Raw genomic sequence first — 23,389 nt, 5'->3', positions numbered from 1 at the left:
ATATAAAACAACAAGAGTCATGGATATGACGTTAACGTTCGTTTCCTCTAAAGGGCATTCCATATCTACGTCGCTTGTTATTATCCTGTTTTTTAAACAATTTTAAAAGTTGGTATTTTTTTGTCTTTAGTTGCTAAGTTGGCCTCGGAGTTGCGGGTAAGTGTCGGGCTGTGGTTTTAAGCTGGAGGGGAAGCAGCGGAAGTGTAGTATTTTACCCACTGAATAGTAATTCTGCTCCGTGCGCGTGAGAAGGAAGAAAGGAGGGTAGTCTTGTAGTGGAGTGTCGCTGGGCTGGAAAAGGGTACGGGGCTAGGTTGTTTTCCCTGGTTTTTTGCTCGCCCACTCGGTCCGTTTCCACCTCCTTAATCTGGCGAAAGGCTAAACGGGTAAAATGGAGGCGGACAGACCCGGCGGAGGACCAAACCCGAACTCCGGAGGCGGCAGCTGCGGAGCGGGGCGCAACCCAAACGGGCCCAAAGCAGCACCGGGCCAGGCGACATCAGCCGCGACGACCGGGGCGATGGCAGCGGCGTCTGCGGTAGGAGGAGGAGGAGGAGGCGGCGGCGGTGGAGGTGGAGGAGGAGGAGGAGGAGGACTAGTAGCGGGAGGAGCAGGGCCCGGAGGACCGGGAGTCGGGGCCATCCCCGGACTGTTGCAGCCTCGGGAGCTGCTGCAGGACGGGGACTCGGGTATGACGCTTCCCGGGATCCTGCACTTCATCCAGTACGAGTGGGGACGCTTCCAGGCCGAGAAATACCGCTGGGAGGCGGAGAGAGACGAACTCAGGGTAAATTGTATTCATCGTTTCACCTCATATCGCGGCGAATAAAGGCCGGAAAAGGCGGTTAGAGGAGCTCCGGGAGTGTGGCTTTGTCAGTGTGTACAACCGCTGCTGGTCGGCCACTTCCAGGATGACAATAATGCTAACGGGCTAACGTCACACCGGGAGGCACTGTCGTTACAAAAAAACAAGTAAAAACACACAACTATGTGACCTGAAGTTGTCGAGCATCAGAAAAAAGAAAATCTTATGATAAAGTGTCTTTTTTTTAAAAGAGATCCACGTCCTTCGAGTCCCCATCAGATCAGATCAGATCCATGTCATTCACACTGACACACGGACCACCAAATCAGACAGTAGTCAGATTACAACAGCGACCAAAACTAAGCCACACTGTCCCATTGCGTCTCAAACATTTTAGGACATTCGCAACGTATAAACTGAAAAGTCTTGAGCTGTGATTGAACATAATGATTCGAAGTAATTCCTGCGCTATAAAAACAAACGGCATCATATTCGGATCTCATGGAATATATTTGTTTCGATGGCATTATTGACTTTCTGACTGAAATTGTGAGGAGATAAAAATCAAATATTTGAGTTTGCATGTGAAGTATGAGCATATGTGGAAGTTTTGTTTGAGTTAACCGGTTGGAGAATTAACTTCTCTAAAGTGTTCTCATTTTGTGAGAGGCATCTGTGTTTGTACAAGTACTCATCAAGGACATGTGAGGACACCCGTCTGTTGGAGATAGGCTGTATTATGGCTCTCCTGTGCAAACACAGTTTGGTAGGATATCTGGTTATTCGCGTCCCACAGGAACCAATCCAGAGATCTGTGGTTGTGCTGCCGTTGTTAAAAAAGATGTAATCGGTGTTGCACAGCTGTGCGTTCCCTTTTAAAATCACTGCATTTGAAAATAGCGGTCATCTAAAGGCGTGTGATAAAAGCATCTGTGGAGTGGAGTTGAGTTTGAATAGTATTGCTCACCAAAACGACTGACTTTAAGGGAGAAACTGGTCAGATTGTTCCAGCAAAGGAAAGGTTATAAAAACATTCCCACACACATGCATGAAATATTGCTCCACATCTCGACTAGATCAAGTTTTCATTCCTTAACCCATATTTGGATTTCCTCCTATCATCATCGTTTCCTTGTAATTTGGATGAACTCTGCCTCTATAGTTCACGAGCTCCGTAAACCAGCAGTGAAAACATATCAGTGCTCCCCTTCTGTCACTCACTATCTCACTTTGCCCCCAACGCTAACCTATGTAGTTATAAATAGGAGCTTGATAAAATATGGATGAACAATAACAAACTGACTCTGCTTGCCGGTTTTTATAGTCACGGGGTAGGATCGGGGATGGAAGTCAGAAGCAGGCCGTCGCATGTCCGACATGCCATTAGTGCTTGTTATGGAACACTGGTAATATGCGTGTATTTGCTGCACATGGTGCGGTTTCACGGGTACAATTAGCACCCTGTCCTGTGCTGAAAGACGGAGTCACTGGAGTGCCAGGCTGAGGAGTTGACCTAGCTTACATTTTGACACCCACAGGCCACAGGCTCCTGGCTTTTATTGCCAACATGCTGGCAGGGCTCCCAGCATGCCAGTTATCCTGCCCTCGGTTTGTATCCTGTGCAGTTAACGCCATACGCTTCATAAATCCATGGCTCAAGTAGTGCCTGAACGTGACTTTTTGTGTACTTTGTGTGCTGCTTCTAAATAAGGTGCATGTCAAAGAATAGATTTTGGAGTCTGCTAAAAACCATCACCAACGGTGAATTAGCAGTGTCCTGTTACGGCACTGTGACTTTGTGACGACATCAATGTGTTTGTGGGCCTCTTTAAAACTGCAGCACATATGCTGTCCTCCCCCTGGGTTTGTCGTCGGTGTGAATGGCCACCTGTGGCGTTGTGTCTCGGCTGACAGGCCAGGAATGAGGGCCCTCCCCGCTCTAGGCCAGGTGGGACGTCCCACCTCCGACATGGGACAGGTGGCACTGCTCTAATGCCCCTGTCCCGCTGTCACATGGGAGGCTTTTTCCTCTGTGTTCTGTCAAATCAAGCTTTACTGCAGAGGCGGGCGATCGGTGTTGTGAGTGCAGCCATAAGGTCGACTCAATTCTGCACAACATGTCTTTTTTTTTAAGCCCTTATTGTGGAGGCGACTGTATTTAGTAACTTTCACATTTAATCCAAAGTAACAACAGTAAGATAATCAGACATCACAAAGATCCAAGTCAGCACGTTGTACTCAACATTTGGGTTTCTCGCTTTGTAAATAAGTGTTATTGTGTGGCAGCATCACAACGCAATGTTTAAGTCATTTACTGAAGTTTTAAATTTAAAAAGACTTAAATGATCTTACCAGTGAAATTTCAGATTTTTATCAGTTTCACAACTTTTCAACAGATTCAGTTGGATAAATGTATCTTACAATTGTATTTATGTACTTTCTTTCATCCTTGCGTCATTGTTAAATGCTAAACCCTACAAAAGGTAAAGTAATACATGGTTTTGATCTGCTCCTGTTCCCACAGTTCTGTTTGAAATTGGTGATTAAAATTGTAGTATTTTAACACAGCAGATGTGTACACAATTTCCCAAAGGCATGAACTACAGACTCTGGAAAAATAATGCCGCCCTTTAGAATTGATGTATTGCATGTCGCTTGTACATAAATGGTCATTTGACTGATTTCCTCATCCGTTACTCATTGGCCTCTTGTGTGCTGGTCAGAGACGGCCATAGAGTGACATTTTGCTTTAAGATACTGAGATCAGCTTGAGTGTATTCGAATAAGTCTGTCGTAATACCTGATCTTCATTATTCTTTAACAGACCAATTGACTGTGCCGACGATAGCGAGCTGAGTCACTGCTCAAATTATATTACAGAGAAAAGGGCAGACCTTCACCCACCCATGTTCTACAGCGATATAATTTCATTAACAGTGTCAGTTGTCGTGTAGAATAGATTACTGATGACCCAGTTGACATCACTTCCGGTTGATTGTGGGCCTAGGGGCCCTTGGGTACACATCTCTAATTAATAGCTCTACTGCTTGCAGCCGCGACACACATATGACATCCATATGTATGGCATTATTACCCTACATGGTCCAGCTCACACACGTTTCCCCTCCTGTGATAGATGGGATGTATCCTGCATGCTCTGCTCTTTTCAAGCTTCCCCAACAAAATGTCTAATAGATCGTCATTTGGAGTTTCTATCTTCCCATTTAAAGACATTCACGAGATGCAGCGCTTTAATGTTTAGTAGCTTTAAATCAAAGTTGGTCAGGAAGCCCGACATTTTATCACGTTTCTCTCCCGCTGCTCTGCTGCCGTCAGCCGCCACTCTCCCATCACAACACAAATGTCCCAGAAAAGTTCACTGCTCTACTTGGATTCATGGATTCTCTCGCGGGGATGCAGGGATGAAAAGATGGAGGGCGACTGTTGGAGGAGGAAGCCTGCCTGTGACCTTGTTCTGGTGCTCTCAGAGACGGACTGACAGGAATCTGTCCACTCAAACTGTGGAACGCTCAGCAACATAAGGCCTCGTGGAGGAAAACCCAAGCGAAGGATGAAAAGACACAGCTTGCTCACTTGTACCTTTTGGTTTTGGTAGTTTACCTACATAATGTCTATATATATATATATATATATAAAATCAGCTTTTATCATTCTAAAACAAGTCTCAAGGTTTCATTACTCAGTGACTTCGGTTTTGTTTTCATTTAACAAAAAAAAAAAAAAAAAGAAGTGTTTTGACCTGCTGTTCTGCCAATATTGTATTTATCTCAACAACTTTTTGTGCCGATTCCGAGTGTCTGTCTCTTGACAAAAACACCTTCAACAGCCAATGAATGGGCTGCCTTGTCTCGTGTTGGCTGGCCCGGGTCCCATGCATGAGTAAAAACAAGCATGTCCCAGTCGAAAGCAGCGAAAGAGCAGAAAAACAAGAGACCGGGAGAAGCAAAGCAGGACCTCCCGATTTCTTTCTCAAATCATACATTTATATAGGTCGGTTTACGACTTGTTTTTACCAAGTTGGTACTTTATCTGTTCTTTAAAGTAAAAAAAAATTAAAAAAATCCTAAACCCTGCCAAGGACACCAGAGTAGGTAAAATAGGGTCAGCATTAAAGAATGAGTCTGGATGTCATGTTAGGGGGATGACATCCAGCAATAAGCCCTTTGATGTACTAATCCCTCTGTTTTGGCTCTTTTGTACATATCAGGAAAAGGCTGTCCTTTCAGTCTGCTTTTATTGCCCTGGGAGTATCTGGGTGTGTGTGTTTGTATACACCCATCGGCCTGTCTGTAACGTGGCCAGCTTTGCACTGTCAGGGATTTTTTTTTTCACATTTTGAGCACCAGTGGGAACCTGTCTGTCTGGGAGTCCAGCATGAGACCGGTACAGAGGGGGCGAGGTGGATATGCGTGTGTGTGTGCGTGCGCACCCGGGCAGGTTGTAACCCGTGTGTGAATGTCTTGCCTCTTGAAGGTGAAGATTGTACTGAGAGGTGAAATGAATGAAACGGTTTCACTGACCGGGAACCTTTTGAGTAGCACACAGAACTGCCTGATTCTTTCCCCGACTTGAAATTTACCCATATATTCCAAACGGCAGTGTCTGGGTACCGTAATCTACAGTAATAATTTGATTTAAATTGTGAACTGTTTGGGTCAGCAACGATTATTCTGTATGAGAAAGTGCTCCAGGTTTTAGATTTATGGGACCCTGATCAAGCTCTTTCACTGCTCCTATATGCAGTCAATAATTTCTACGCCCATATGCTGGTATAGTAACCTTGGCAACAAAGACAAGAAGGCCCTCGGGAGGATAGTTAAAGTAGCTTTGGTGTGTTTTAACAATCTTACTGTCATTTTTAATACACAAGTCAAAAGGAAAGCTCAGTTGTCTATTGATATGGTTGATACTCATCCTCTTAATCAGGAGTATAAGTTTCTCCCCCCTGGTCTTCTTCTGGCAGCACAGTCGGCCACAAAGAAATAGGTAGTTCTCCTTTGCGTTATAAACGGGAAGACGAGGGGGTAATTGCATTTTTGCTGCTGTGTTTCACTTTATCCTGGTTTGATGCTGCTGACTGAGTGACTGCACTGAACTCGACCTGACGAAATGACCAAGAATGCTGATAATGCTACTGTCTCTTATTTTTGTTTATTTTCTATTGATTTACTGGCATTTTACTGTTTGTAACCTGTAAAAACACAGTACAGATTTTTAGTTTTTTTGTTTTTTGTTACGTTCTTGTAACTGCGACACAACAAATCGTTCTTCAAGTGACAAATGATAAAGTTGAAGCTAAAGACATTGTGCAAAGGAGCAATTGAGCATTACGCAACACTCGGGCCTATTTGATCTCATTTGCCCAGAGACTGCGTAATCCCGTCAGGCCTGCAAAGATGACGCAGCTCCTCATGACATCATGCCTTCGTTTAAAGAGCTTTGTCAGAATTCTTTTGATTGAAAGTGTTTAAATGTTTTCGTTCAACTCAGATTGTGTATCAAGGTTGAAGTGACAGCTGTTTTCTCTCTTTAAAAATCCAGTGATTTTGGTTGTCACTGACTCGTGAGGACACCGAGGTAAGATTTGTTTGTGTGTAGAAATTACCTTTGATTCCTCTCTGCTCCTCGGTTTCACTTTTTCGCTTTCCGCCTGTGCCGTTCACTCAGCTGTCGGCTGATAAATGTCCACAAATTAGAATACAATGGGGACACAAATAGTATTTTTCATAATTTAATACAGGAAAAGTTGCATATACATTATGTTTTGATAAATAAGTCACAAAAATGAAAAGTGCAGTGTCTCATATTATTAGATTTTATAAGCTCATATGTTTATTTTACTTTATTTCAGTTTTCGTAAGCCAGTGTCCACCATGATCACAGTATGATATTGGAAATTGCTCAAAGCCTTCTGTTTTATTTGGAGTTGCTTAAAAGATAATTTACCAACCAAACTTTTTATTTTTTTATTAATTGTCTCTAATACATCTGTACACAAACTGACATTTCACTCAATCTATTTACAACGGTTTAATTGCATTTCTATTGATATTCCATATGCGGGAATATCATTGATTTATTGTTGAAATGAGTTTGCCTCCACGATGGCGGTTGATGATTCGCACTCTTTCAGCTCATTAGTTTTGGATTATTTCCAGTTGACCATTAATGCCATAGGCCACATCATTAGTGATCGAGTGCGTTGGCCACCCACTGGCATTACAATGGACAACATTGTAAATTTTCACATCGTGTGTTTTCTGTCTCGCGTACTCCGCTCGAGCGACCGTTTCCCTTGTTTGAACCTGGTCGTCGGGTTCTGAGGCCGATCCTTTGAGGCATGTGCAGAAAGAAAAATCGCAAACCCAATCCAGTCCAGCTGCTGTGTGTGCGAATAGGAGGTGATCGGCTTTGAGTCTCTATCTGGGTGCGTAAGCGTGACTATGAAAACAGTTTCAGTTGAGCTGACGTGCGTAGTGACCGTCATTACAGTGGTTGTAGAGTCGAGCTTGAATGCAATTTTATTTCAAGAAAGCATCTCTGTGTTTAATTTTGAAGACTCAGTATCAAAGCCAGCCGAGATGCATTTCTCCACTCTTTTGAGTGGTCTTCCATCTGCGTGCAGCCATTTTTAGTACCCAGTATATATAATGAAGGCTCCGTCTTCTGATGTGTAAACCTCCCACACTGCTCAGTTATCACAACAGCTGAGCCAGCTTGTGCTTGATTATGCTTTATGTCAGATTATGTCACACTGGAACAGTGACTTTTGCTCGTGTGAAAGCTACAAATAGACCCTTGCATTATTAGAAAACACAACAGTGGCACAATCACTCCTTTGTTTGGAATTGAGAATCCTCCGCTGGCTATCTGCCGCTGCAGCTACTCCTGCATTGGCTGTTTCTGTAAACCACGCCACCACAGCAAATGACACAGTATTGCGTAACAGTTCATGCATGGCTAAGCACTTTTTGTGTTTCGCCAGTCTTCCTGATATTTTGAAGGAACCCGTTTACTTGGCCTCATATAAAAGACCCTGGGTAATTGTCAAGAACTGACCTGTTTTCTTCAGGATCAGGCCAAGTATAAACTACCCACCCAGTTATCTTTTTATTTTTCAGAATCTCTTTAAGATCAGGCCCACAGTGGGAGCGAGTTCTCACAGACATCTCCAAAAACTCTCAGATAAGCATATGAAATCACATTGCATTAATCGGGATTACTCAGCAGTTAGGTTTGCTTGGCAGATAATCCCATGTTCCACCAGCCCTTCTCGCTGGTTACATGAGTCTGTGTGCGTGTGTGTGTGTGTGTGTGTTCCTCTGAGATCGACTTCTCTCTCAAACAGACCAAGAGTCTGCCCCATGAGATGGCGTTTTTAGACTGTTCTAGTTTTCCAGCGCCGCGTGTGGGAGCAGACTCGTGGACACAGACAGGGGTGTACAGAGGCGAAATGGGCTGTGAAACGCGCTGTAATAATGCTCCTGCACCACTTGGCACAAAGAGAGAGAAAGATATTGCGTTACAATCACCTGCGTTTAAAGCTTCATGGGTTGGACCTTCGTTACTCATTTCGAGGTCACTGTTGTTTCCACTGGGGCATTTAAAAATGTATTTTTTTATTTTTTTTAAGTTTTAACATGAACCAAGTTAAAAAAAAAAAAAAAAGAAGAAGAAAATAATCTTTACAATCAGCCCTGGTGGAGCATCATGTTGAGTGCTCAAGTGTGTGGGACACTGGTTCGAATCCTATTTTTCTCTTCTATCTCATTGAAACCTACAAAATAAAGTCTAAACTCAGCAGCTTTTAATTGTTGGACAATTGGGCAATTAGCAGATTTTCTTATTTTGGTTTCATGCTGAAGTTAATGTCATTTAATCAATGTTCATGTTCTTGATTGTACAGTCAAACATCTCTTTGATGATCTTTCTCTGGAAGTTTTGCAATTGTTTCCTTTATAGTCCCCTGCACACGTTCACCTGGTGCACAGCATGTAGAAATTATCTTTTTCCACTCTTGCCTGCTCTTTCCGGTACCTATTTCACTCCCTTCCAACACTTTTCTATTATGGTCTCTAAAACGTTGGTTAGCGTTGCTATGTGCTCTTCTTTTCTTTTCTCTGGCAAATGCCAAGAGCAGTCGGTGAGTATCTCTTTCCTCAAGGTAAGAATTTAATCAGCAGGGAGGAAGGAAGCGGCTGGGAAGCAAGAGGGGAAGCACACGAAGGAAGGATGTGTCTTGAAAGAGGGTGTTTGAATCTGGCCGGGTTGCGTTTTGTTTTTCCTCTCCTGCAGATGCGTACTGTGGCCTTGGTTAGAAAAAGTTAAAAATAAGAGCACTCTTCTCCAACCCTCTACTTATTCCCCGGGGTTTTTCAGAAGTCAGCTTTGTTATGCTTGTCGTGTTAAGCTCTAGACTTCACATTCGTAGCCTGAAGTAGGGTACTCTGTGGATATCAATAGCTTCTCTTTCTTGCCTTAATTGAGACGCTGCTGCATTTGTACAACCTGCTTCCAGCACTCGTGTCAGGCTGGATTGTTGTTGTTTTTTTTTGGGGGGGGGGTTTCTATTTGCTTGTGTGACAGCTTGTGACATTTGTGCCCTGTTCAGTATCTACACTGTCGGCTCATTGACATCCTGTGTATGCGCATGTTTCAGGCCCAGGTGGCGTTCCTACAGGGCGAGAGGAAAGGGCAGGAGAACATGAAACAAGACCTGGTGAGGCGGATCAAAATGCTGGAGTACGCGCTCAAACAGGAGAGGTATGACAATTGCGCGGAAAGCCCCGCTCTCATGATGTCTGCTCCTCGCTCAGCCGATCCCAGTGATTTGCATGCTTCAGGCTTTAAGGATTTTGCTTGTAAAAAAAAAAAAAAAAGTCTCCCGTTTGCTCATAACGTTGCCCTCATGTGGGCCTTTGTGGGGTTGCAGAGCGAAGCACCAGAAACTGAAGACAGGAAATGACCCGAGCCAAGGAGACAAGAAGCCGGAGACGGAGACCGAGCAACGTATGTTTAACTTAAACTGCTGTTTGGAAATGGTGCGGCAGCAGTTGCCTTTATTGCTGCTGCACTTTCAGAGGCAATTCAGTTTCTGCTTTTCTTCCCGTGCGTTGCTGTTGCATCACGATTGAACAATCTATTTTCTGTAGTCCCCAATGGGCCGGCAGAGTCGGACTCTGAGCCAGCCAATCAGATGTCTTGGAAGGAGGGACGTCAACTACTACGCAAGTAAGGCCTCTGACCCCTTTATCCTGAGTGCCGTATGGATGTCTATGATTTGTTGGTGCAGTTGCGAGCGAGACTCGTGGGCTGAAATTACACCAGTGAGCATGTTTGAGTGTTCATTTGTTCTTTTTCCCCCCTGTGAACGCAGATACCTTGAGGAGGTGGGTTATACAGACACCATCTTGGACATGCGGTCTAAACGTGTGCGCTCTCTGCTGGGGCGGAGCAGCCCCGAGGCCAATGGGCCGCCGCCCAGCGAAAGCTGTCCGGAGCCCGAGCCGCGGGCAGGTGGAGAGTCTCTGTTGGTCCGACAAATAGAGGAACAAATTAAAAGGTGAGTGTGGAAACAGACGCACCCCCCTCCGCTGTCACCACACACGCGGAAAGAGAATAGCGATGGCACAATACAAGACCAGAAATATTCACATTAGTCGAATTTCCCTTTGTTCCAGCTAGCCTATACGAGTATATTTAGTAAAGTTGAATATCAGGGAAAATAGAATTGTTTTCACTTTTATTTCTTCACTCATGACATAAATTAATAGGTTTTTGGGCAATTTATTGGCCAAAATGATATTTAAAACAAAATAAAAGCTGGAAATGTTTGATTTATGTGTAACCAAATGTAAACTTAGTCATTTTGCTGTTTGAATAAAACTTTTTTCATAGTTGGCACATGTTAAATTTCTGTTTATCAAATATTGACGTCCCTGACATTCAACTGTGTCCCATCCCGTGTAAACATGCTCCGATTAACACACCATCCCATAATCTGATTAACTTGCCACAGACATGATGACATTTGACAAAAGCTTCTTACACAAAGCAGTTTTAAGGTTTCATCTGGTCCACATCCAAGCTTGTAACCAGGCTGTAGTTAAAGTAAAACCATTTTATAAATGTATTGATAAAAGGTCCTTCAGAAATGTTTTTTCAAATTTAGTAGATGGCTTAAAATCTAATTGATGGATGGAACGGAAGAGAAAGTCACTAATGTATGCAGACAGCGCACCCTAATCTCAAAATGGTGATTATATCTGTCAGCTCAAATAATTATATTAATGATTAAAACCAAGGTTAGAAAGAACTTCACAATGAAGCCGAGATCATTGCAATAAAAAGAGTGAAAGTTGTACATGCGGTTTTATCGGAGTAATAAAATAATTAAAAAAATTAATTGTTCCACACGTGGATATAACATCCATTGTTTCACCCTCGGCCGTGTTGCATAATATAAACAAGCTCCTAGTTGTTGTTTTTTTTTTCTCTTGAAAATGAACATTCTAATTATAGTGTGATGTAATGCACGAGTGCCTTTGAGGTAAACATTTCTCTCTTATTCAAGATGCGATTATGTAAGTTAAGAAGTAGTTTTATGAAATTTCAATTTATGTCCTATTTATAGAGCACAGTTTTTGGATGCTGTCGGTGTTTGTAGGGAAGCTGCTGGAGCAGCTTTATTGCAGCATCAGTTTATCCTCAGTTTTTAAATGTGCAGAGGTGTTTTCGAAACTTTAGAACCAAGCGCAGATCTACTGAAGATGAAGCCTGGATCAGTTCTTTCAGACTTTATGGATACAAAGACTTGGTCAGAGTCACATATGCAGCCAATGAGACGCATTGCTGCGAGTATTACATAATGAATAAATACTGTTGTACTACACCAACTTAAAACGTCTGCGCCGTCCATGAACATTCTAAATGTCACATGGAATACAGTTAAGTGAAACTTCCCTCCATGTTGAAATGATTGTCCTCCATCATGTTTTCCTGCCTTTGAATTCAAGACTGATTAAATCCATCGTGAACTATGCGTTTGTTATTTGTTTTTAGAAATGCAGGCAAAGAAAGCTCTCAGGAACGCGTGGGCGGCTCTGTGCTGGACAAGATTCCTTTCCTGCACGGCTGTGAGGATGATGACGAAGACGACAGTGATGAGGAAGACGACTTCCAAGGCATGGCCACAGACTGTATCGATGGTCCGCGCAAGAGCAAAAAATCGCGTGTAAAGGTACTATCTCTGTTCTAAATACAATATGGGAAAACCTAATGATTCAGTAAAGTAGAACAGTGGTTCCTATCCGTTAAAAAAAAAATGTTTTCTTTCTTCCAAATTGTCTTGTTCACTTGGTCTTAAATGTGTGTAAATTCTCTTGGAGATCATTAAAATATTTATCTATTATCTATCTATCTAAATTCGATGTTCCCGATGTTTCGAAGTAATGCCACATTCTGATCTTTCTGCTCGCGTCCAGATGGGCTCCGAGCCGATGACCACAGACCTGGACCCCGAGGACGAGGAGGACGAAGACGACTCGGAGGACGCCCTCAGTGAATTTGACTTCCTGGGCTCAGGGGAGGATGGGGAGGGGGCGAGAGAGGCCCGGATCTCGGGGGACGGCCGGGAGTTAGGTACGCTGTTGCCATAGCAACATCATCAGCACCAGCACTTCCAGAATCACTGCCACCAGTGTATCTGTCTTCTCCTGCCCCCCTCCCCCCCACTCACCTTTTTATCCTTTACTTCTCATTGTGTCTTGGCATCTCTTCTTGTCAATAAACCAACCTCTTTTGCCAACCACCTGTCTCTCTGTCCTGTTTGACGAGCTGTCAGTCTGTGACTCTTTAGAGCCGTGTAGCCATCATCTTTTGTCTGTAGATATACTTTTTCTGCGCCGGAGAGCCATTTTAAAGGGGATTGTGCATGCTGCCTTTTCTCTGTTCACATTTCATTCTCTGATTCATATCTACACTTTAAGTTCCTACTTTTCTGAAGTTCATCCCCCCCCCCACCCCCCCCCCCCCCCCCCCCAAGAAAAAGTTGCAAAAGTTGTTTAAAAGAATGAGCTCTGCCTTTTTTTCCACCTCTGTTTTGTCTTTCATCTGTCCATCTCTTGGCCTCCTCCTTCTTCCTTCGCCTCTCCGCATGATGGATGTTTTGTGTCTCTCTCCTCTTGCCGGGCTCAGAAAACCGCAGGAACAAGTTACAAGGCATGATGTCGGACTTCCCCCCTAAACCCACCCCGCCCCCCTCTGTATCAGGACAGACTCGCTCCGGGGAAGGTAAGACCTCCCCAACCTCCCCCCCCCACAAACACGCTCCAGTACAAAAAAAGACAGATCCAACTTCCAAAGTATTCTTCTTTCATCTTTTTCTCATTTCCAACATGCATGATTGGAGCCTACATTCGGAGTCTTAGACAGTCTCTCACTTTTCTCTGGCCTTCAAAGCTTTTGTGGGGGAGAACCTGCTCCCACACATAAACATTTCCTCTGGTACATGGTGTGGGAGACAGAAAATATTATGACTGGACTGTTGCCACAGCTATCTGAGATGCATCGCTCCATTTTGCAGTTATCTCACTCTTATTTTTAGAGCCGTGACGTCTGTGTGCAGGCAGTGGTAACTGGTGCACTTTTCCACCTCCAACCTGCAGGTGGTGCTCTGGGTTTCTCCTCTGATGTTTTCATCATGGATGCTGTTGGAGGAGGGGACATGAACCTGGGTGAACTGGCTGATCTCACTGTTGCCAATGACAATGACCTCTCCATGGATGTAATTACACGTTTGTTCAGATCGACGTGCGCGTTTCTAGTTCAGCCTGCTCTCTCGAGCGCTTTCTTTAAAAGATTTGAATGTTTGCCATTTCTGTGACAGATGCAGGACAACAGAGAAGAATTTAAGAAGACATGGAACCCTCGTTTCACACTACGAAGCCACTTTGACGCCATCCGGGCTTTGACGTTTCACCCGAGCCAAGCGGTGCTGCTCACAGCCGCCGAGGATGGCACTTTAAAACTCTGGAACCTGAACAAGGCCATGCACTCAAAAAAGTGAGAACGCACACGTTCAGTTAAGCGGTGCCAATGTACAACACGCTACTCCAACCACACGTTTTCGCAGACATACCCGGGTAAAATGAAATGTATGTGTATCTTAACGACTGTTCTTCCACAGGAATGCGGCCTTGGATGTTGAGCCCATCTATACGTTTCGAGCACACAGGTGAGTTCAGCTTCACCTATATAGTCGTCTCCATGTACAAAGCTGCCACTGAAACCTGACTCCTTCTCTGCAGTGGAGCTGTTCTGTCCCTGACAATGGGCGAAGATGGCGATTCCTGCTACAGTGGAGGTCTGGATGGGACTGTGAGGTGTTGGAAGATGCCGGACCTCAACGTGGATCCCTATGATAACTATGGTGAGTTATCTAATACTCTGTTAGTCTCAGGAAGCTGCGAGGCAAACACCGAGAAACAGACAAACACTTAAAATCACACTTGCACCTAAAGCCAATTTGGAGTTACGCTAGATTTGTATTACATTGTAGGAGGAAACTGAATTCCTCTTGAAAAAAGGCCCAAATCATCTCACTACAATAGAAAATAATCTGCCACCAGGCCGTAAATCATTAATAGTTTGACCTTTTTAACTTGGTCTTCTGCAATTTATTTATTGTACTGTGCCTGTTTAAGGTGGGGGAAAAAAATGCTGTGAAAAATTTTTTTTTTCTTCCTTCCCTTCATCTTATTTGTTCTCCACCCAGACCCTGGCATTGAGAGCAGTGTACTAGCAGGGCACGAGGACAGCGTGTGGGGTCTGACCTACTCGGCTGTTCACCACCGTCTCGCCTCGTGCTCAGCCGACGGCACCATTCGCATCTGGGACCCCAAGAACTCGTCTCCCTGCGTGTCCGTCTTCAATAAGGAGAGAGGTAGTCATCCTGCTGGATCTCTATATGATTTCAGTCGCGTTGTCGTAGCAAACACCACAACTTCATTGTGTCCGCTCATTTCCAGAACATGGGACCCCCACCTCGGTGGCCTTTGTGCCCACTGACCCGAGTCAGGTGGTGGCGTCGTTTGACGGCGGCGAGACGCTGCTGTACGACCTAAACACAGAGCAGAGCGTCACTGCGCTTGAGACACAGACCAAAGATGGTACGTCCCCGATGTGAAGAAGTTGGAAATAAATAATTGCACCAGCGGGACAAAGCAGGTTGTGTTGACACTGGATCGTTTTTCTTCCTTTGCAGGCAGTGAGCTGATTAATCGTGTGGTCAGTCACCCGTCTGAGCCCGTGTCCATCACTGCACACGAGAATCGCACCATCCGTTTCCTTGACAACAAGTCAGGTATCTGCAGGAGGTGTTTTAACTGCATTTAATGCGTCCACTGCATCCTTTCGTGGCACGTGAACAACACTTACGTGAGCCTGCTTTGTGTGTGTTGGACAGGCAAAGTCGTCCACTCGATGGTGGCTCACTTGGATGCAGTCACTTGTCTTACTACAGACCCCAAAGGCACTTACCTCATCTCTGGCAGTGAGTACTACCTGGCTTTACTGACTCTACGTTCGTTCTTTCTTTGATTTAATGTTATTTGTAATATTAGGCTCAGATCCGACTCTCACATGCACAACAAATGTTTAGCTCCATATCTTGAATCTGACTTGGTTTATCATAATACCAGATGTTTCAGAATACTTATAATGGCTAAATCCTCTTTGTACACAAACAAGCCGCTGTTTTCACGCAACAACACTATTCAAATATTTGTCCTTATTTCTTTTATAACATCGTTGCCTTTGCTCGTGCCTGCCCCTCACCTCCGACAGGCCACGACTGCTCGGTGCGCTTATGGATGCTGGACAACAGGACGTGTGTGCAGGAGATCACTGCCCACAGGAAGAAGCATGATGAGGCCATTCATGACGTGGCCTTCCACTCCTCCCAGCCCTTCATTGCCAGCGCTGGCGCAGACGCTCTCGCAAAGATCTTTGTCTGACGTCGGCGTCGTCATCCTGGTGAGAGTGCAAGGAAACGAACAAGTGATGTTTGTGGAGGGTGGGAGCTGTTGAGAACACATGCAGGGAGACGCAGGACACTTTGAGCTCTGATGAAAGCTCATCAAGAGCCAGCAGGCTGTTTTGTCCCTCGCCCTGATCCATCCATCCATCCATACATCCATCCACAAGTCTTTTCTAACTTCTGCTCCACAGCACTAATGGTGCTTTGCGACTAGTCCCTGCTCGACTTGACTCTACTCACTTCATACTAGTGAAGCATGATCATAACAATCCACTTTTCTTCATAAACGTATACAAATATATCCAATTGAATTTATTTGCGCTGCTATCCAGTGCATGTTTGCGCTGCATTATATCAGGGGCGATTACATGTACATGACGGCGAGAACTCCGCTGACCCCGCCCACGCCGTGGTGGTGTTATTGTAATGGAAAACAACCGAGGCTGAGTCGAGTCGAGTAGGGCTGAGTAGGTACTACTGGAAAAGCACCATAAGTTGGTATTCCTGAGGCTCCAGGCAGCTGGAATGAAAGGATAACAAAACAAACATGTCTGTGGACTGTGGGTTGAAGCCAGAATCCCGGAAATAAACCCCCACACATGCTGACTCCGCACAGAAAGGCACTTGTACCGATATTTTGGCAGAAGTGCAAACCACTCCCCCACCGTGCCACCTTGATACAATGGTCTGAATACGTAGACGGGCCTCAGTGGTTTCCTAAGCATGAACTTTTGTTTTCCTCTTGCAGAGTCCGACGACCACCACAACTGGGCCAAATGAGACTGGAGAGCACAGCGGACAATATATTACCTGCTCACACATACATAGAAGACACAGACACTTGTCCTGCAACCCCACTGGCTGGGCCATCGCCATAGGACGCCACCCCTTCAACCCCTCACTGTTCTCTGATGCCTCAGTGACTTCTTGTAATACTAATCACACCTTATAATGCTTTTTTATATCTTTAAAAATCCTGGCTGCTCTGTTTTCAAGTAATCATGTTTGGAGTAACACTTTTCTACACTACAATATGCTTTCTCTTTATTTTTCTTCGAGTCAGCTAACGATTATTACAAAGCACCGTGTGTGTGTGTGTGTTTTTTGCGCTTCAACTTGCTGGCACAATACTCACATTTCACGGAGAGTCGACCCTGCACAAACGCACCTCCATTTATCATTTCCAGAACTTGTTTTTTTTTTTTTTTTTGGGGGGGGGGGATAATCGCTTGTGGTAACAAAAGTATGTAGGCATGAATTAAAGTAGTAACTGTTCCCGATGCGGACACATAACATCTGGCCCAGCCTCGGCAGTGGGAATCAATGTATTACATTCCAAAGACTCCAGAAGGAGTGCACGGTTCCTATTTGAGGTTGGGGAATGTTTAACCTAGTGTGCGCGTGTGTGTGTGTGTGTTGAACAAATAGCTTTAATTTTGTCACCAAGACACCTTGTCTCATTGTGTGCGTTTGAGTGTCACAGCGTCCCAGTGATTCCGAGTCTGCATGCGAGTGTGTATGACCTTTGCTGTGCACTATAAACGAACACATTTCTACAACCGTGAGCCACTTCTGCAGCTTTATGATTTCAACTCTTCAGACTGTTGCTGCCACAACATGTTAGCCAGATACAGAATCATGACTTGCACTGTGGACATGACCAGTTTTCAGAGTGTGGGTGGTGTGCACCAGGGGGTTTTGAGGGTGCAACAATCAGGTGGGGGGGTTCAAGTGATTTCCCAACTGCTTATTTTGTGCTAAGAATAAAACTTGTCCCTGTTGCCAGAAGGGAGCAGCCAAAATGCATTATCTCCCTATTTTTATTAGAAACAATTGTGATGAAATATAAATGGAGTGAATCTCAATTGAAAAAACAAGAGAATATATTTCAAATGTAAAGGAAATGGATTGAAATTCTTTTTTTTAAGGAGCTTAAATACAGTTGCAGACCATAGTGATTTAAGATAGTTTGGATTAAAACTTCAAATTGACTCCAGAAGAGTGAAAATGGTTGGTAGTTGAGTTTTTGGATGGGTGCATCCTCTCACACTCTGAAAACCTCTTTAAACTACCGTACATGCCTGTGACGCTCGCCTGTACACTCACTACAACAATACAAATGGCACCATTTGTGTTATTTGGTGTTTTTTTTTTTTTTTTACTGTACTGTGTGTGTGTGTGTGTGTGTGTGTGTGTGTGTGTGTGTGTGTGTGTGTGTGTGTGTGTGTGTGTGTGTGTGTGTGTGTGTGTGTGTGTGTGTGTGTGTGTGTGTGTGTGTGTGTGTGTGTGTGTGTTAAATCGCGGTGCTTTGAGAGACCTCGTCAGTCTTGAGTCAAAATCAGGGACCTGTTTCATGTGTTTGTTTTCTCATTCACTGGGTCGCAAACGTGCGCTGGAGTGAATCACCTTCTTTAATTCACTTTCAAGTCCTGAGATCATTTCATTATCTGTGGTCACATTTGAGAAATTACCAGTCACTGTCTTATTATGTGGGCCTCGGTTCTTTCAGGCCGGAGGGGGTTGTGCAGAGCTGTTGTATTACGGTGAGGATCGCCAGGACTGAAGTGTGGCGCGTCTTTCCTCGCGTGAGAGATCATCGTTTTGAAGATGGCGCCACTCGTTGGCCGGTGCTTGTTTCTGGTTTGTTATTTATTGGGGCTTTGAGGAATAGCTCACCTTCACCTCGGCGTTGAGGCGTCGGTCCCTCTTGTAAGACGTGCGTCGCTTGCACAAGTAGCACATTCGCCAAACAAATGTGACGCTGGCCTCGTCTCTTCGAAGAGCCATGCTTTTGGGAACAATGTCGCCTTGTTTTGCCAGTCCGGTTTGATTCAAGTGGATTGAACATAATCCAGAGATTTTTTATTTTTTTTTGATGTGAAAACAGTTTTTTGATACCGACAAGGAAGAAAAAAAAGCCATGATGGCTGAAGTAAAAAGTGGCCTCTTTGCATTTCACCTAAATCTTGACCCAAACAAATCCTTGAGTAGAGTTATGAAATCTGGTGGTAAATCAGTTGGTTGCTTGCAAGATACAGGGTCACACTAAGCGGTCACATCAATGTGATAAAAGTAGCATAGAGGTAAACACTCTTTTCCTAATCACTGAGGACACTATAGTATTCCTAATTTATCTCTCTCTTTTATCTATATACACAAGTATATTTTCGAACAGGATGGCGGACTGATGCGTGGATGTAAACAAGATGTTACTCTGCTGTTGATTTGACATGACTTTGTCAAAGAGACCAACCAGGTGCAACGAGGACGTTATCGAACTGCTGCTGGGCAAATCGCCCTGTTGTCTCATGTAACTACTATTTGGCCCCGTGTTGCACTACATCTTTAAAAAGAGTGGACACACAGGGTGGAACAATAGCGTTTTTGCAGGTGTTTCTTCTACAATCCGAAGTGAATATTTTACTCTGAGCTAACAATGTCCCCTCTGTGAGAGTAAAGACAAATCAGTGAGACACATCAAAATATTCAATAAAAAAAAAAGAGAAGGGAATCGAGGCAGAGGTTGTAAATGATGACTAGAGTTGCCATTATGTGCTGTAAATGTCCATCATTTCCTTGTTTTCAATCTTGCATTTCTTTTCTTTGATTATGAATATGATAAGATGTAAGAATACTGTAGTATCATAAGTGAATCATTCTTCCTTACTAGGCATAGGACTTGCTTGTGATTGATAATGGCGATGTAAAACTTGTAAAAAAAAAAAGAAAGGTGATTGAAAAACAAAAAAAAATTATAAAATTGTCATAAAATTGTTTTAAAAAAAAAAAAGCAAAAAAAGTCGGAGGCCAAGGTAAAGGACTCTCATTTCTTTGTGTTTTTATTTTTTTATTAGCAAATTATCACTGTGTGATATTTTGTACATCATATTAAGCTGTATTCAAACGATTTCCTCTAACTACAAGGGATAAGAGACCTGCTTTTTATTAATTTTGTTTTATTATATATTTTTGAACTGCATTCTAGCTTGTATCAAAATGACTTTCTCTTTTTGTTTACGGGTCCCCTGTTGTACGTCATTAAGGAAGAAAAGACAAAAAAATGAAAATTTTGTACAGTGAACTGAGAGTTGTGTTTTTTTTTTTTGGACTGAATTCACACCACGGTCACATTTGGCCCACAGGCCACCTGTTGTCCATGTCTGTCAGAAGTATACACCACAAATACACTCTTGAAAATGTCATTTTATGTTATGACATGATTATCTAAAATAGAATAGTCCTAACTGGTTAATTAACCACAGGCATTTTTAGATTTTTCCTCCCATTTAGTTACTTCCCAGACACTACATTTGGCAAAATATGAAAGTTTATGCATAAATAATGAACATTTTGATGTTGAATTGTAACGGCATCATCTGCACAGCCACGATCAGGCAATGAGAAAATGCTTGTTTCTAAAGAGGGACATGGTCATCCTGTGAACACTTCTTTTCAACACACTGATGCATTATAAAATCACTTTTTGCCTTTTTAAAGATACATTAGATGTATTATATAGATACATCAACTGGATTATTTACCTCTATCAATACATCAAATTCAGAATAAACTAGTCACGCCAAAGTATTCCATTACCTTTCATTGGGCATAAAGTATCTGACATACCTACATGTGCAATTTTGATTCCCCTATGATTTAATGTAAACTTTCAAAACATTTTAGATGTATTACACATGAACAGAAATAGTTTTACTATGGCTGGTCAATAATTACATTAAGGCCAACTTTTTTGAATAAATCACAAAATTTGCACATTATGAATGCTTTGTTTTCAACCTGTGTGAATTTTGAAAATTAAATAGAAAAGAAATCTTTATAAATAAAGTAAAAATATTGCTTTACATTCTATGAAGTATCTAGTTTGATGTCAAATGCTAATATTTTATTTGACCCGCTTTTTATGAAATATTGAAACATATCAAATCTCTGGGAGTCTTCGCTCTACTTAAAAAAAAAAATAGAATTTACTTCCCACATTGCCCTCTTGTGGTGGAGAGTAGAATCCCTGTAAATAGCACGTGCTGCAGATGAGTTGTTGGAGTTTGTAAATGATGTGAAGTCCCCCACCCAAGGAAATGAGCAACAAGCCGTGATTACACTGGGAAGAAGGTAAGTCAGAGACAAGGCACAAAGATGGTGAACTCCAATGTTACCGAGGGAGACGGTTGTGGCATTTGCAAGAAAACCACAATCGTCACTTGATTTCCGTCAAGCGTTAAAAGCCTTGAGGCATTCTGGTCGAGGAGTCACAGTCATGCAGACTCATTACAGAGAGTAACTTCCCAGTAACTACTCCTCCTAGAGTTTTAACATCAGCTCCCCTGCAGTAGGTGTGGTCCCGTTCTGCAGCCTGCTTCAGGTGTGTCTACCAGAATAACAAGGCGGGAAGGTGTCACACACTCCGATCTGGACAGGAAATGCAGCTTCACAATGGAGTCAGATGCAGAAATGGGAGGGATTCCGAGCGTGGAGCTGCCCCCCTTGGGCAGTGTAAGCGGAGCTCTGCTGGCCTCGGTGAAAGGGGCACACAAGACAAATAAACCTTAACCAAGGAAGTGAGAGAGAGAGAGAGAGAGAGAGAGAAAGAGAGCCCGAGAGAGGGGAAAGGGAGGGAGGAGGGAGACGCTTGGGAGCCAAGTGTCAAAAGGCGGGATCTTCTGAGGATCTATTGGCTTCAGGACATGTCAATCATTTCACTTCCTCATTGGCTGTGGTAAGATCACAGATGAGAGGGAAGGAGGGAGGTACCCTCTGACAACTCTCTCTCTCTCTCTCTCTCTCTGCCTCTGCCTCTGCTTTTTCACCAAAAAGACTGAACAGCGGGTGAAACTGAGACAGCGCAAGACTCATAAAAGCAGTACAGTTTCTCACTTTGCTTCATTCTCACAGTTTCCTGTTTAAGGAGGCCATTTTGTAACTCAGCCTGGAGGAGAGCACAACAAAGTTTGGCATTGTTTTTGTGTTTTGGTTTTTTTCTCTTTCTCTCACACGGCCGGAGGTTTGGACTTTCTCCTCTGCAGGGCAACGTCTTTGGACAAAAGAGCTAAAGGAGGGAAGAAGGTAGAGGTGGGAAGGCAGCAACGAGGGTCGTTTCTTTTTTTTTCTTTCCCCGCCTCTCTATTACATTTTTTTCTTGACAGTATGAGTTCCTCATGCATTGTGCTCATGCTGCCTGGACTTTAAAAGAATTCAGACGACGAGAGAAGTACCAGAGATTTGGAAGAAAACAAACCCCTTCTTCCTGGGTCAGGATTTCTTCCTCGATCCACTGGGAGGGGGGTGGATTCAGGACTCGAAGGGGGGAGCTGGGTATGTGAGTGCCCAGGCTTCACGCCTCCACTGAGACCCTTTGAATGAGCGTGGGTTTTTCCCAGAGCTTCACACCGCACCTGTACTTGTGGCTCGGGCAGACTCTGAATGGCTAACGCCAGCCCTTGTATGCCCTCGGGGGCCATGGCCCAGGTGTTCTTCCCGCCCGGGGGCCCCTCGCCACCTGGCTCTGCCGTGATGCAGCAGGGCACCCCCATAGCCATGCCCTCTGTGTCTGTTCACGCTGGCTTCCCTCTGATGGACCTGACTCCAGTGCAGGGAGCGGGTGGCATCGTGACGCCGTCACTGCCTCCCACGCCGTTGGGGGTCTCCTTCATCATCCAGATCGGTCTGACCAGGGAGTCTGTCTTCATGCCGCAGACCACTGACCTGGCCTACGTGAAGCAGATGGCCTGCTCCATTGTTGACACCAAGGTAAGAAAGGTGTTCGTGTGTGTGTGTGTGTCGGCATGGGGACTGGTTAAGTTTGCTTTCCAGGTGAAAATAGCTGTACGTTTTGCGGTTTGGGGGCAAAAGTCCTCACCCAACATGTTCAGTAACACTCGTGTGCTTTCATTTCTCCTCTTCCTCTCTCTGTCATGGAGCCTCCTTGAAGAAAGTTCACACTTCATTATTGCTCGGGGCAGATGGAGGGGTTTTATCCTGTGCACATATAAAGTGTTTTAACGGGCAGATATGACCGACTCTCAGGAGACGGACAAAGCGTCACCATTTTCCTCCACTCTAATTACTGCAATTAGCATTTTCCTCTCGCACAGTCGGACACGAACCCTGTGTTCCATTAGGCTGTGTTCTGTTGTGGTGGACCTGCCAGGGGATGATGACGGGTTGACTGTTGCAGTTTTATTTGGCAGGATTTTGTTTCGTTTTTTTTGTCGTTGTTGTTTTTTTTAGGAAATGTATTGCGAAAGAACTCATGGACAGATGAGACATTTCTGAAAAACTGAATCATTTCATAAGAATGGTAATCAGCGTGAACACAAAACAAGTGATTAATGCAAAGAGGATTTAGCTGCCATTTGTTTTGTATTAGTGAATGAATACGCTGCACAGTGGTTTAGTGTTGAGCGCTCGCGTCTCACAGTGAGAAGACCCTGGTTGGATTCAGGGCAAGAGGCCTCCATGTGAGTTTGCATGTTCTTCCGATGCACATGCGGGTTTTATTCAGATACTAA

General features: G+C 44.0%; 2 protein-coding genes across 4 annotated transcripts in view; both read left to right on the top strand.

Moving 5' to 3' along the window:
* The first annotated feature begins 148 nt into the window (after nucleotides 1-148).
* On the top strand, nucleotides 149-19,944 carry strn4 (striatin, calmodulin binding protein 4). 2 transcript variants are annotated; one of them, XR_013937003.1, is made up of 19 exons: nucleotides 149-787; nucleotides 9,486-9,589; nucleotides 9,759-9,835; nucleotides 9,979-10,057; nucleotides 10,203-10,388; nucleotides 11,888-12,065; nucleotides 12,310-12,466; nucleotides 13,022-13,117; nucleotides 13,492-13,610; nucleotides 13,713-13,888; nucleotides 14,013-14,060; nucleotides 14,134-14,255; nucleotides 14,601-14,768; nucleotides 14,854-14,994; nucleotides 15,090-15,188; nucleotides 15,291-15,377; nucleotides 15,671-15,859; nucleotides 16,612-16,792; nucleotides 18,373-19,944. XR_013937003.1 is itself a non-coding variant. In XM_080512981.1 (18 exons), exons 1-17 carry the CDS (start codon nucleotides 392-394, stop codon nucleotides 15,838-15,840), a joined length of 2,403 nt encoding a protein of 800 aa, XP_080369107.1. In that variant the 5' UTR covers nucleotides 149-391; the 3' UTR covers nucleotides 15,841-15,859; nucleotides 16,612-19,944. The 2 variants fall into 2 exon arrangements, 1 of the variants encoding a protein (XP_080369107.1); XM_080512981.1 differs by having other exon boundaries at nucleotides 16,612-19,944.
* A 1,753-nt stretch (nucleotides 19,945-21,697) lies between these two features.
* The window catches only part of prkd2 (protein kinase D2), a 35,461-nt gene continuing 33,769 nt past the window's right edge, over nucleotides 21,698-23,389 (top strand). For both annotated transcript variants that reach the window (XM_080511418.1, XM_080511417.1), the window contains exon 1: nucleotides 21,698-22,628. In XM_080511418.1, the coding sequence (XP_080367544.1) occupies nucleotides 22,302-22,628 (327 nt within the window). In that variant the 5' untranslated portion in view covers nucleotides 21,698-22,301. The remainder of the gene's footprint in view (nucleotides 22,629-23,389) is intronic.

Source organism: Blennius ocellaris (genome assembly GCF_963422515.1).
Source record: "Blennius ocellaris genome assembly, chromosome: 2".
NCBI lineage: Eukaryota > Metazoa > Chordata > Actinopteri > Blenniiformes > Blenniidae > Blennius > Blennius ocellaris.
The sequence above is the reverse complement of the archived record's forward strand: the minus strand, read 5'-3'. Positions and strand labels throughout refer to the sequence as shown.